The sequence below is a fragment of the Triticum urartu genome, chromosome 3 (assembly GCF_003073215.2).
Source record: "Triticum urartu cultivar G1812 chromosome 3, Tu2.1, whole genome shotgun sequence".
NCBI classification, from domain to species: Eukaryota; Viridiplantae; Streptophyta; class Magnoliopsida; order Poales; family Poaceae; genus Triticum; species Triticum urartu.
Genome location: NC_053024.1, coordinates 113,960,707 through 113,974,839, shown reverse-complemented (window position 1 = coordinate 113,974,839; position 14,133 = coordinate 113,960,707). Strand labels below are relative to the sequence as shown.

Sequence of the window (14,133 nt, the reverse complement as noted above, 5' to 3'; positions counted from 1 at the left end):
TTGAGCTGGCCTCGGGACTCCATCCAGCATCGTCGATGTAGAGCTTGCCGCGACGACTTTTAGTCATCCGGCCCACAACGTATCCCTTGAGTCCTTCGAAGTTGCCCTTCAAGAACTCGAAACCATCGTGCGATAGCCCCATGATGGGCGCTAACTGGCGTGTTTTTGTCACGGCAGATGTCCTCGTGGAAGGGCTTAGTCGTGCAGCCATCGCGACGGGTTAGCTTAAAGGGGTTAAAGCGGACAAGGGACGCAAGAGTTATACTGGTTCGGCCCCTTTCGATGAAGGTAAAAGCCTACGTCCAGTTGTGATGGAATCGCTTGGGTTTCGATGACCAGGGAGCGAATCCGCTTTGCCTGGCTCTTGAGTTATTATGTGTTGTTCCTAAACCGCCGTCGGGTCGCCCCTTTATATACATAGGTCGACGCCCGTCGGTTTACAGAATCCCGAGGCCGGATCATAAACGTGTCCGGCTCGATCTCTATTCCTTCTATCTTACAGTACAAGTTACATATCAATGTCGGTTTATGTCTACAGGCCTTAACACGCCTTTTAGCCTTGGGCCTTCATGAAGCGCCACCATCTTTTGTCTTCTTGGGCTTCAAATAAAGTAATCATCATAGGGATGACCCGGCCTCTCCTAGCCGGTTTATGTCCAGTAGTAATATCCCCAACAGAGGGAGTATCATATTTTTTTTCATTCAATCTTGCACTTATACTGTTAGAGCCTTGTGGAACACTTAACTCAAGGGAACTAGAGAAAGACACTCCAGACAGGAAAAAGAAAAAGAAATGACATGGCTTAAGGGAACGTTAGGAAAAACAAGGCAGTGGGAGTCACTTATTTAGGTATAGAATATTTTAGTCATCACACACTTTAATATTCATGCGAGATTTAGGGTGTTTATGTGAAATATGCGAGATTTGGTTGTAACTGAGATACCAGGATAAAACACTATTATTGTCTTTCTCTAGATGCATGTGGAACACATAGGAGAATAATGCTTCCCCTACCACTATACATGCCCTAATTTGTTGTGAGAGCAATTTTTTTTTAGGAAAATGGTAATATGTGATGCTAGTTGAAGAAACAATATTATCATAATGCAATGTAATGCCAAATCAGCCTAAAAATTATAGAGTTAGTATTATACATGTCTTGCCAAGCTGGATTATTTCTTTAGTAATAATGAGACCCTTGCCATGATTTCATCGATCTTCAAGCCTAACATATATTGTATTCTATAAAATTGGAGGAGTGCATATGTGTGGTGTTGTGAATTGCTTGCATACATGTTGTAACCGGTGTTTCTAGAAAAATGACACGAGGAAAGAATTCGTGGATAGACCACTTCTTGACAACTCATACAGTCGAGAACTCTCTATCTGAAAGCACCTAAGGAATACAATCGTCCCTTACATATCTCTACGAGGATAGTTACTAAACTCGTAGTCATTAGGATATATCTCTAGTTATTATAAAAGTATGCGCATATGTGCGCACACATAAAGACACACTATCGCATTTCTATTTCACCTGGTTTAATTTGTTGACAATATTGTGGTTCTGGTTTTTTCCATTTCCTTTTCTAAGAAGGGAAGTTTTGAACTTCGAAGATAAACTTGATACTAATACAACGCTCATCCCAAAAATACAACTCTACTCGCATGATTGTAAAACTTGTATTTAAATTATAGATGACAGAATTGTATGATAATATTTAACAACAAATTTGAGAGCAGTTCATAACCGGTTTTAGAAACTCAATGGTAAAGCTAAAGCAAGGTCATAGTACATGGTGTAATATGCACTTATCTTGCACAACTGTACATGACACAAAAGGAATAATAGTTTCTAGAAGAGTTTTCTTTTATTGTGAAAATTCGGACATGAAATCAATTGAATAAATATAGTAAAAAGCTCGTGAAAAATACACCAGGAGTTGGAAATCTGTGTGAGAACCAAAATAAGAAAAATACCTAAACTAAATTGGTAGCCAAGGAAAGTGTATGAAACAACTACTATGTGCTCGGAACTATCGACCAGGGGCTAGTTTGTGTGGTGTGAGATTAGACATAAAGAAGGCATGTCAAAAGGATTGAAATGACGACTAGGGTTTATAATTTTTTCACTGTGAATATCAAAAGGTGGTGGCTTAGCTATTTTTTGATTAGTACTTGGCTATTTTTACTAGTACTAGTGCACATGCAAGACACATCTTTGATTAAATATAATCAATTAAAATTTGTTGCAAGCATAAAAAATGCATATTTTTTTAAAAATACATGTAATGAAAAAATTATTGGAAGACTCTATTTACTCCATGTAGGTGTTGTCAAAGATCTTCTTCACTCCTTTCTTGGTTCTCTTTGACCCACGGTGTTTGGTTTGCGTTTAGTGATGGAGTCAAGTTTTGGTTAGGGGTTGGTCACGTTCATCGATGTATTTTTTGCATGATTGTCCCATAGTTAACCTTGCCACTGCGTGATTTTTGACCTGTTTTTTTATAAATCAGGCCAGCTATCTGTCTATAATGAAATCATAAGAGCAACCTGCCCTCTTGATGAGGTCCCATAAAATAAGCTACCAATGGATTGGGGCAATTCAACATAATTAAGTTATGCCACACATGTAGTTAACACAAATATGAACAAAAACAAGCCCACTACCCAAGTGCAAATCTAGTAGCAAAGAAACAATCCACATCTTTCTAAACCAACGACAACAACCCCTAGATCCCTAATAGTTCAAAAATAAAAAAAAAACCTAACGACTTATTGATATTATAGTAAGCATGAACCATATACTAGAGTCTACCTTTTGGATTTGTTAACTTAACTTCTAGATTTATTTTTGTCCAGGTAGATCAGATTTTTCTGGAGTATTCTTTAATTTGTCGATCACTCGAGTGCATGTGAGCTCGAGAGCAGAATTGCATATTCGAGTCTTTTGATATTCTTATCCGATCGACTGGCAGAAGAGTTGACATATGCTACCCCCACGTTGTTTCATTGAATCGACCTTGGATTTTTTTTATAAATTAACATGCACAACTAGTCAGAACCCCCACAAAAAGAATCCTATATACCTATAAATAAATATTTCACCCCCACTAACTCAATAATTTTGACATGCAATTATGCCAACTCATCATGCCACTATACATGCCCCACTAAATTTAATACTTTATTCATGCAACTATGCGAACTCATCATGCCACCATGCATGAAGAAACCCACCTAACATGCATCATGCATGCTACTTATATTAAATAAATGTTCTGCAAATGTATAATCAAATATAGTATATTATATGTACTTTAATTCCAATTCTGCTATTGCTAATCGGAATACTAAAAGTTCATACCATAAAATCTCATAAAAATAACCACATCCAATTCCAGCTGCAACTTGCGGGGCGTCATCTCTACTTATAACTACAACTTAGGCCCTCTTTGGTTCAAAGGAAAAATGGAGGAAACACATAGGAATAGAAATTTTCTATGGTGACACTATTGAAGCCTTTGGTTCAAAGGAATGTAGCAAAGGAAAAAATGGAAGAAATTTTCTTTTGATGTCAATTTGAGGAAAAAATGTAGGAACTTTACAATATACTTGGATCTCCTTCTCAAATTCCTACGCAAGAATAATGAGATTAAGATCCTTAGTGGCATAATAACATGCTAATTGTGCCTTTCTGAGTGGTTTGAATTTGATTTGAGTTTGTATATTAGAATTTTTGTGTTTTTCTATTCCCGTGAACCAAACATCTAAGTCTATAAAATTCATGCGTTAACTAGTCTTCTATTTTACATATATGAACCAAAGGAAATTATTGGTGTTACTGTAAGTAGAAAGCATATACTACTAAAATGTACTCCCTCTATCTCAAAATGTAAGATCATTTTTGACATTATCATAATGGTCTTACATTTTGAGACGGAGGAAGTATCTTTTAGATTGGTTATCTTATTTTTTGAAATTTTATACGTTGTTGATGGGTAGGTTAATCCAATCACCCTTTTTTACATCTACCAATAGTGATGGAGCAGCATGGCTGATTTGAAATAAAGAAGAAGATATTTCTATGCAATTTCGTTTCTTTTCTTTTTAAGGTTGCACGGCCTGTATAACTGACGTCTTCGTAATCAATGGGAACATCTTCTCTCACTGAATGCACACCGTTGGAAGTCTTCAAATAAAAACTCAAAAAATGCGACCACTAGCGTCATGTTTAGAACTTGACCTTGTTGGGTTGGGTTTCACAAGAATCTAACCATCTGAGCTACTCTCGATTCGCATTTTGTTTTTGAAAACAAATAATGGATCATATATCGGTCGGTTGTACTCCGTTTAATTTGCTTCAGTGCGAGCTTGGCCGGGCCGTGGATCACCAAGTCATCATCCTGATGCGAGCTTGGCCGGGCCGTGGATCACCATGGAGGATAGAGTGCGGATTTTGTACTTCTGGTGGGAGTAGTGGAATGAGAGAAACCGGGTCAAGAAGAACGAAGGCAGAACTCGGCCAGAGGAGATAGTGCACGGGACTAAGCTAGCCACCATGGAATACTGAGAAATTGTGGGGAAGCAAGAGCAACATATTCCAAAGGAGAAGACAAAATGGCAGGCGCGTGAAGCGGACGTACTGAAGTTTAACATTGATGGTGCCCACATGTCAGGAAGCTCTCAATTTGCGTGGGAGTGATTGCACGTGACCTCAATGAAGATGCAGTAGCTTGCATGGCAGGGAGGAATGAGCATGTCCATGATGCTTTCGCAGCAGAACTACGAGCGGCTGAGGGCGAGATGGAGCTGGCCGCCCATCTTGGAGCGATCCGGATCTGCGTCAAGACTGACTCACAGCTTCTCCAGCGGCCCTCACGCGGAAGGAGCCAAACTTCTCAGCAAATGCCTTGGCCCTGGACGTCCTGAAGATTCAAATGAGGCTATGGTTCTCAAAGTGTGATGTTATTGTATGCAGGCGGGAAGCCAACGATGCTGTGCACGAACTCGCTAAGTTAGGATACGAATATAATGTGAATGAACCCACCATATGGGATATCAGTGTTCCGCCATCTGTGGCCGAACTTGTTTTAGGCGACATGCCTAGCCTGGTTGCGTAATAAAGCGTTTTTGCTTTGACCCTAAAAAAAAAGTCATCATCCTGATGTCCCGTTAAAAAAAAAATCACCATCCTGATGAAGAGCTCGCGCGTGGCCGCGTGGCGATCGGACGGCGCGGAGCACGTCGCGCCGTAAGGAGTTGCACCGCACGTTCGTGCGGTATATTCACCGAACAGCACATCCTGGTAGATTGGAGTCGAACCGTCCGAGAAGGCAGTGCCCGCCGCCGCCGCCGCCCCCGCCCCCTCAATCCCCCTGCCCCGCCGCCCAACTCCCTCCGCCTCTCGCGCGCGTCGCCGCCCACCGCGCCCCTGCCGTCTCGACCCCGTCCGCAATCTCTCTCCACTGGGTTTCGAGGTATGAGCTTTCGTTCATCCACCGATTAGTTAAACCCTACCGATCTCCCCAATTTCTGGGCGCATCTAGATCCGTCCCTGTTGCTAAATCGCGGTTGCCTGTCTGTTTTACCCGTCGATGCAGGGGAACATGGCGAGGCTGGTGTCGTCTTCCCTACTCAGGGGGCTCGCGCGGTCGTGCCGCGCGCCCAGCACGGCGGTAAGTGCCGGCACCTTCATCAGTTCATAGTTCTGAGCTTTTCCCGATTTATTTTCGCTCAACTGGTCCGAGCTCTGATCGAGCCCCAAAATCCCCAAATTGCTGTCAGGTTCATTGGGACCTAGTAAGCTAATCGGTTCACTCGTTTACAGTTGCATAAATTTAATGTTACATTCATCTGTACCATCTCTCTATCACGAGATTGTTTGATAAGAGCTATCATGATGACCCTGGTTTTCACCTTTTTTTAAAGCATATCATGTCTAGAGATGAGACTCCGGTGGCCCCATATATTTTAACCAAAAATCCACATGTGTAGAGTTGAGCTCATTTCAGCATTTGCCATGACCATTTGTGCTATAAGGCAGCCATTATTATGTCTGAATGGATGTTATGGATGCTATAGTTCTCTACCAAGTGGTTTCCTGTAAACGTGTTCCATTTAAATGGGATGTTTATGCAACCTGTTTAATGCTGTACGCCTGCATGGAGAGTGCTTCGGTGAGGCTGGAGCCACCTCCCGGCTCTGAGCCTTATAATGCTATAAACTGGTGGTTGTTTGGTTTCATTTTAAATGGAACAGTGTCTATGAGCTTTAAAGAAGGTTACATGGTTAGTTTCAGCTTAGACTTGCAATGTTATCGCAGTTGAGGTTTTCTCGTTAGCTTCTGGGCATCAATTGTCCTTTTTGCTCTGTGCTTACACTATAGTATTTTCAAGCTTTATTTTGCTTCCAGTTTATCAAAGAACCAACCAATGTTGCACTATCAGCTTTTGTCAAGCAAAATCAGATTGTTTCTGTTTTGATTTTGATCTCATGTTTGCACAATGACCTTGTTTTGCATGATAACTGGAAAAGCAGACCGTGTCACGACCAGCTTTCCAACAGTTCATGAACTACTCATCAGGAATCAGTGGTGATTCTAACGTGAATGGCGGCACAAGTGCAACACGAGTAACCGCTGATACTGATACACATCAAGATTTCCAGCCTACAAGCAAAGGTTCTGACATGTCTTTGCAAGACATCGTTGCTCAGGTATTTATATGCACACATGAGCTTCAGAACATTTATATTCAATCTCTTGAAATGTAACAAAAATACGCATGGCATGAAAATTGTAAAGCTTAATGTTGTGTCATATTCTTCTGCTGTTAATTAATTTCCTTGATGAAATCTTTGCCAGGATATCAAGGAGAATCCAGTCGTTATCTTCATGAAGGGTTATCCTGAAGCTCCCAGGTGTGGATTTAGTGCACTGGCAGTTAAGGTCCTCCAGCAATATGGTAAGCTATATCTCAGAACCAGCTCTCAGTCAATTGTGCCCCTGAAATCCCTAAATCATATCTTGTCTATTGCAGGCGTCTCTATCACTGCCAGAGATATTCTGAGTAATATGAAGCTCAAGGAGAGTGTCAAAGCTTACTCGTAAGTTGCTCGTCATAACCTCCCTGATGTTGTACTTTCAGTTTTAGATGGAAGACAATTGTCTCAAAAAGGAAAAAAAAAGGAACTAGCCATGGGAATAGGGTATGGGATGATGTGGTAAAGAAAATATTTTACTATGGGTTAAGATTTAGCTTCAACAACAGATGATAAAACATACAGAATATGATTTTGATTTAGCTGGAGGCTTTACTTGGAACAGATTCGTCGAAAACATGTTGTGTGCCCTTGATTACAACATTGGAGAGTTCTACTTAATGTTCAACTTTCAGAGTTCCAATTTTATTCAGTTTCATTCATATGCATCATGGCGGAAATGACAAATGGATAATTTAACACCTGTTGCTAAGCTGCCGGGGTTTACAAATTATGTATCTCCTGATGGTATCATTATTAAAGCTACTGTTTATTTGTGCAGTAACTGGCCTACCTTTCCGCAAATATTTATCAACGGGGAGTTCGTTGGGGGCTCTGACATCATATTAAGCATGCACCAGGCAAGTGAACGGATCATCACTATTTCATTCAGCATGTGTATCCAGCTGGTATCTTTCACTTGGTGGTTGACTTATTCTCTAAATTTTCTTCAGAAAGGGGAACTTAAGGATTTACTTGGTGATTCCGCACAAAAGGGCGAGCAAGACAGTGCCCAGTGAAACAAGCTACAGTTGTTAGCATTTGCATGGAGATGGATGCTTCCTCTCTGAGTACTCTTTTACTCGACGCTCTTCCTGCGGTGTTCTGTTGTTTTGACGCAGGATTTTCATCGTCGTGTTGCCAGCCATGATGGAAATCTCTCGGTTCCAAGAGCATCCAAGTTTTCGCTTCATGACAAATAAATGCCACTTTTTCAATACTCTGTTTTTTGTACGTTGTAATAGTCAGGTGATTTCGTTTGGATTCTGTACTTTGGGCTCCGTTTGCGTTGCAGTAATAAATGGTTAGGCTGTTACTTTGTACTTTTTTTTTAAACAAGTTACTTTGTACTTTAGGCTGCTTTTCTATTCTGCGAAGTTAATTTTGTTTGTGTAATCACCTGTTTCCACCGCGAGCGCACCATCGATTCAAAGGCTTGTGGGGTAGTTATTTATGCTGCTTTTCTATTCTGCAAAGTTAATTTTGTTTGTATAATCATCCGTTTCCACCGTGAGCGTACCATCGATTCAAGGCTTGTGGTGTTGCATTGTCTGAATACAGAACTTACCTGTGTAATGCATCTTGCTTGTATAAACTTACAGCATAAGGCCCTGCTTGGAATCGATGTATTTTTATACACATGTATTTGTTTTACAAGTGTATTTTACCGGCCGTGTGTAAATCTCACCTGAGAATCAAAACGACGGATGATGGTCTGTATATTTTACAGGTGTAAACGCGCTGGAAACGACAATCCAATTAAGACCTAAGCCTGCCCAAATCGAAGAGCAAGGTAGTGACAACTATGTCAAGGGCGGATTTTGGGTTGTTTGGAATAATCAAAACAGCCAGGTGATAATTTTTAAAAATTCTAAAAGCAATTTAATTTTTGTAAAAAGGCCCCTAGATCCATTATAAAGGATCATCAACAATACAAAGGACCCAAACAAACTAGAAATTATATTCCAGTCCATAGAGCACCAAACAAATTTATCCACCAAAACGAGCCGCCGCCACCGCGTCGCACTTGAAGCCGGCCACTCCGATCTACGGCCCTGAAGGACCAGCGCACAGGTAGAGCCGCCGCCATTGTCGTCGTCGCCGTTGAATAAACCAGGATCACGAACCACGCCTACGCCTAGATCCAGCGATACGAAGACCGGCGCCCACACAACGCCTTGCGCTCCTCAACGTCGATGATAAAACCTCCTCCGGGGAGGGCGAGGTGGACAAGGAGCCAGGGGAAACTTATTCTTCTCGGCACCGCCGTCGTCGTCGCTGTTGAAGAAACCTGCACATGATCACGAACCACTCCTACGCCTAGATCCACCGTTGAAGAAACCTGCACAGGATCACGAACCACTCCTACGCCTAGATCCACCAATCCGAAGACCGGCGACCACACAATGCCTTGCGCTCCTCAGCGCCGACGATGAAACCGCCTTCGGCGAGGTGGACAAGGAGCCAGGGGAAACTTATTCTTCTCAACACCGGCATCGCCATCACCGCGCCGCCGCAAGAATGCTAAACCTAACCCTACGACCCTATCCACATCACCGACACGGCCAACTGAGGAGGAGGGGACACACGAACCTGTCGACGGGGAGCGGGCGGGTTGGAGGAACTACCCTGCCGCCTCTCTTTTCGCGAGAGAAGAAAGGAAAACTGGCAAATGTTAAATCCTGAAAACAATTTATGGGTACATATTGTTGGATCTAGTATAACACTCAAAATCTGTGCCAAAAATATATAAGGTTGTATCATCCACAAAAGAATCTAAATAGACTGTAAGAAAAAGAGAAGCATCTCCAACAACTGAGTCTCAAAAAGATAACGAAACAGCATGTAAATGCAATTTGTTCTGCAAATGTCATCCACAAAATATTTAGAGAAAAAAGTTGAAACTTGAAATGTGAAAACTGAACCAGGACCCTCCTTTTCCAATGGCCCCAAACAACTCCTTATGAAGCTCGAAGGACATAGTAGTGTTTCTTGTTGCACTGTAACTTCGACTCTCTGCTATGTAGCCCTCCTTCTGGGTTTGCTATCAACAATGCAACTTGTCTATCTTATGAATGTTTGTTTTTCTCTAACAACAATGCAAACTGTCATATCTTGTGAATGAAACTTCCCTTTACAATACATATATATGTCTCATTAAGCACGTGTGAGATCTCGGTGCTGTTTTGGTTCGTTCACAAGTAAAATAATCAGTTCAGTAGGAAAAAGGATAGAACACATTGAAACAAAAATATCACTGGTAACCAAAACCAAACTGATCACAATGTCTCCGACTATGGATGGAAACACATACCAAATATATGGAAATCTCAATAGTAAGAAGATTCAGCGAGGCATGTCTGCATATGAAACGCCAAGCTAAGACATAACCGTATACCCAAAGCCCAAGTTGGCAACCCAGCCATTTTATCACTCAATTCGGCACAACCACAGGTACTTATTATTTAGATGCCGCCACACCGAGCCTTTCTCAAGGCATCTCTTCATTCGATCAAGTTGACGAGGAACTGCCGAGTTCCAAGCTTGCCGTAAGCCACTTGACGACTTCGTCCATCTCCTCTGGAACGGTATAGTGCCCGAGTCTTCCAAGGAGAGGAGATCAATCAGCACAAGGAAATCACAACATTCAATGGGAGTAAAGAAGGTAGCAAACCTGCTGTAGGACTTGAATTCCACATTTGCAAACCCGGTTGACTTAAGTGCATCAGCAGATCTCTCTCCATGTTTGTAGAGGACCACATCATCAGCTGCAAAAAGATGATAAAAGTCGCAATTTACAGATGGCCTCTGCATAACTAAACATAAATAGAGGACTCAGAACAAGTAATGCAGTGCTGATGCATCATGAAAGCAGATGACCGTTATCAAGACACCTGGTCCAAAGACCTATATGTTCTGCTAATTCGTGTTCTGTTCATGCCCATAAAAACTTGAGGCATGCATCAATTTATTATATAACAAATTTGCTTATCACAGTTTTCCATCAAAATTTGCAATTAGCATAGCTGATCATCGTAACTAACCTTGTGAGGAATGCCACATGGAAATTACATCAACTTGGTTACTAAGAGCCAGACACTATCAAGCTGAGCTGCTTAGGCAACGAAAAAACAGAGCAAAAATCCTTTCTGGTGAAACTATTGTTTGAATCCAGGTTGAAAGGGGAAAGGAACTGCCCATATACTTGATAAGCAACTCAGTTCTGTTATATATGCTGCGAAGAAGCAACTTCAGGTAATACAAGTGTGTAGCTACAAGCCTACAACCGTTCTAAATGTTTCATAAACATAAGAAAGATGTTTCTGGTTTGAAGCACACAGGTCACTAGCTCCAGAAGAAGGACGGACTGTTACATGCGCATCTTGGGGAAATACAGTGTGCTGAATGCCATCATTAATGATAAGGTGCTTATTTCAGTATTACGCAAAAAACTGAAAATCATGCTAAAGATATGCACCTTTTCCATGACAAAGCATAAGGGGTAATGATGAAGCCTTCTGTGCAGCCTCCTGTGAGCTCTCAATTTTGTTCTTCAATGACCTGAGGTGACCACACAGCACAAAGTGGATCAGCCGCAAGGAAGCAGCTTCAGTGAAACTTGTGCACATAAACATACTAGCACAAACCTGGCACATGGGAGCCAGCCACTGAGACCAACAGCCACACTTAGGTTCACAGGGTATGGATTGCCATTTCCATATTTTCCATGAGCAAAGCAAGTACCAGAGTAAAGCGCAGTAGCAGCACCCATACTAAAGCCACCAACGCCAAGCTTGACTGCGATGATTAATGTAACGAGGTCAAAACTTTTAGTGATGAACAAGACCCAGCGGAGTCCATTCTACTGGATTATCAATATATGAGACCAAAATAGCTTGGTTCTTGGCTAGAAATGTAAAAAATAAAAAATTGCCCGCAACACAATAGAGAAACAGATAATAACAAGGAATGCCATTCCATATCTGTTGTGCGCTTGATAAGAATGGGTTTGAAGAAAGTAGACAAACGGAAACTGGCATGAAATCATACTGTCTGCAGGTTCGGTAGACAATAAATTTGCAACATGTGCAGCTGAGGAATCCAGCCCCTCAACATCATCAGGAGAATCTTCTGAAAGATCAGCAACATCAAACCCTGTGATCCCGGAAAAAGGCAAAACCATATCAGCACACACCTATCAAAACAAATAGCTATTACAAAAGGAGTTAGCACAATACATCCAAGACATAAATAAGAAAATCCACATGTTTCAGAACATACATGCAGTAGATGGGAATCCACCAAAAATTGCCACAGGCCTCGTAGGTGCAGTTGGGCAAATCCATTTTATCTGAAGCAGTAGCAAATCAGAGAATCAGAAAGACTTCTGACAGGACACATACTTGAAAGTTAAAATCTAGTTCCTAACTTACATTAGGAAGGGGAAGAGTTTCCAACAGTTGAGACCAGCTGCAAATATAATATAAAACCCATTATGTCTATCGGTCTCCAAAAATAACTTCTAGTTTTGCATTACGTTGAATAATTTTGAGCATAATGCAATTTCCTTAAAACCATGATAGCACAGAAATACCTTTCTTGCCAATAATAATGCAACGATTTTTTATGTGCAAAGAAGCGTATGTAATGAACGTATTATAGCACGGATCATAAAAAATGTCGCAAAAAATGTCTATTCGCCCAATCAGATGACTCAGGAGGTCGGTATCATCCGCACACATGCTTATTGGGCAGGAAATTAATTTCAACAAAGCGCTATCATATAAACAGTACGAGAGTGAGATGTCTCACGTACAGCGTTCTACAGTACAGTTGGCTGAGAGACATGGAAAATATACAGGAGATCCTACGACTACGATTCATCAAGAATGCAGGACGAACAGACAGGTCGTCCGTCCATCATCGTTGAATCCGTGAACGCATCAATCCCAACAAGCGGAGCTGCGACCCGGAAGGGCCAAAAGAAGGGTTTGTTGCGTACCTGGCTCCATTGTCGCCGAGGCCGTGGAGCCAGACGATGGTGGCCTTGTGCGCGCCCTTGGGCCTCACCACATGCGTCCTCCCGTACTCGAACGGCCGCTTCCCACCTGCAACCCGCCCACCATTCCGTCACATCCCGACAGAAGCACATCAAAGCCGGCGCATCGGCGCCGAATCAAACGAACGAGGGGCACAATCAGTCACAGGCATAGTACGTACCGGCCGCGACGGAGCTGGCGCCGCCGAAGCTCATCCCGCGAACAGTCGCCGCCGCCGCCGCCGCCGCCCCTCCTCTCCTTGCGACCACGCTCGCCAACGCCACGAATCCAATGGCCTGGGCAGCAAAGGGGTTAATAAAGGCGACGGGCGCGCGCGTGCGTGCGTACGAGGGAGAGGGCTGGGGAAGAGAAAGGGGGAAGATTTGGACGGCGGAAAGGGGAGCGCCTTTCTCTTATGGGAGTGAGTGCGGGGGGAAGGAATCTACGGGGGAGATTGGCTGCCGGTGGCAGGGCACCACACGGCCCGCGCTTGTCTCCCAGTCCCAGTGCTCCACCACCACCACTGCGCCAACTGAGCGCGCGTGATGGGTGTGGCAGGCACGCCCACGAATGTAACAGTGGCTTGCTACAGGACCTGCGGGTGGCGGTGGCGGTGGCGGTGGCAGGGAGGAGAGAGGAGGTGGATCGGGGCTGCGAACCTCTCGGCCGGCGGCGATTCGGGAGAGCTGAGGACGAGGGAAGCAGCGGGCGGGTGTCGCCGGGGCGATGCGATGCGATGCGACGGGAGCTGCTGAGCTCGTATCGTCCGGATCTTTCTCCTCGGTTCTCCTTCGCAGCGGCAGCGGTGTGGGGTTTCCGCTTTCTTGTTTCTGTGGTGGGGAACGTGCCTTGTTCGGTTCGCCGATGGACTCGGTGGTGTCTCGACACATCATGGAGCACTTTTTTTCAGGTAACAATTATATCGGTGTTCATAGAGATAGGATATGCCTGTGTGCGTTTATAGGAATGAGTGTATGCGTGTATGTGTGAGCGCTTGTGTCTGTACTGATGTTTAAAAAATTACATCGCGCTCATTTATGGCTAAGAGCATCGGCGCCCAAACCGCCTCAAACGTCCGGCCAGATGGCCAGGTCACCGACCGGTCACGAAAATTCGACCTAAACGGGCTTGTTAAACAAGATTCAAACGCCAGGGCGGACCGACACCCCTCATATCTAACCCAAATATAAGGCGGATATGAGGCTTCTAGATGCGTCCGGACGCGTCCGTCACGTCGGACCAACAACCCTACCCCATCACAATTTGCACCAAATCCATCAAACCCTTCCTCCTCATCCCGCCTTCCTCCTACCTTTCTCGCACCGGAGCCCC

The 14,133-nt window shown here is 43.4% G+C and overlaps 2 protein-coding genes across 3 annotated transcripts; one reads left to right on the top strand and one right to left on the bottom strand.

The window, feature by feature from the left end:
* The first annotated feature begins 5,320 nt into the window (after positions 1 to 5,320).
* Positions 5,321 to 8,085, top strand: LOC125543196 (monothiol glutaredoxin-S4, mitochondrial-like). The gene is made up of 7 exons (XM_048706460.1): positions 5,321 to 5,481; positions 5,605 to 5,679; positions 6,542 to 6,718; positions 6,867 to 6,966; positions 7,042 to 7,108; positions 7,545 to 7,623; positions 7,717 to 8,085. The coding sequence occupies exons 2-7, from the start codon at positions 5,611 to 5,613 to the stop codon at positions 7,780 to 7,782; spliced, it is 558 nt and encodes a 185-aa protein (XP_048562417.1). The 5' UTR covers positions 5,321 to 5,481; positions 5,605 to 5,610; the 3' UTR covers positions 7,783 to 8,085.
* Positions 8,086 to 10,002: 1,917 nt separating this feature from the next.
* On the bottom strand, positions 10,003 to 13,709 carry LOC125543195 (acyl-protein thioesterase 1 homolog 1-like). 2 transcript variants are annotated; one of them, XM_048706458.1, is made up of 10 exons: positions 13,461 to 13,709; positions 12,983 to 13,097; positions 12,765 to 12,870; positions 12,196 to 12,232; positions 12,044 to 12,113; positions 11,813 to 11,917; positions 11,410 to 11,560; positions 11,241 to 11,323; positions 10,437 to 10,530; positions 10,003 to 10,365 (listed from the first exon to the last, which is right to left on the bottom strand). In XM_048706458.1, the coding sequence occupies exons 1-10, from the start codon at positions 13,692 to 13,694 to the stop codon at positions 10,275 to 10,277; spliced, it is 1,086 nt and encodes a 361-aa protein (XP_048562415.1). In that variant the 5' UTR covers positions 13,695 to 13,709; the 3' UTR covers positions 10,003 to 10,274. The 2 variants fall into 2 exon arrangements, with proteins under 2 accessions (XP_048562415.1, XP_048562416.1); XM_048706459.1 differs by lacking the exon at positions 13,461 to 13,709 and adding an exon at positions 13,248 to 13,445.
* Positions 13,710 to 14,133: the final 424 nt, after the last annotated feature.

Excerpts from the sequence above, each read along its gene's own strand:
- LOC125543196 (XM_048706460.1), top strand. The coding sequence starts at position 5,611 with ATGGCGAGGCTGGTGTCGTCTTCCCTACTCAGGGGGCTCGCGCGGTCG. Across the intron at positions 6,719-6,866 it reads TGCAAGACATCGTTGCTCAG|GATATCAAGGAGAATCCAGT; the intron begins GTATTTATATGC and ends AATCTTTGCCAG. Across the intron at positions 6,967-7,041 it reads TAAGGTCCTCCAGCAATATG|GCGTCTCTATCACTGCCAGA; the intron begins GTAAGCTATATC and ends TGTCTATTGCAG.
- LOC125543195 (XM_048706458.1), bottom strand. The coding sequence starts at position 13,694 with ATGATGTGTCGAGACACCACCGAGTCCATCGGCGAACCGAACAAGGCA. Across the intron at positions 12,233-12,764 it reads CTCGGCGACAATGGAGCCAG|CTGGTCTCAACTGTTGGAAA; the intron begins GTACGCAACAAA and ends TTATATTTGCAG. Across the intron at positions 11,324-11,409 it reads GGCTGGCTCCCATGTGCCAG|GTCATTGAAGAACAAAATTG; the intron begins GTTTGTGCTAGT and ends TGGTCACCTCAG.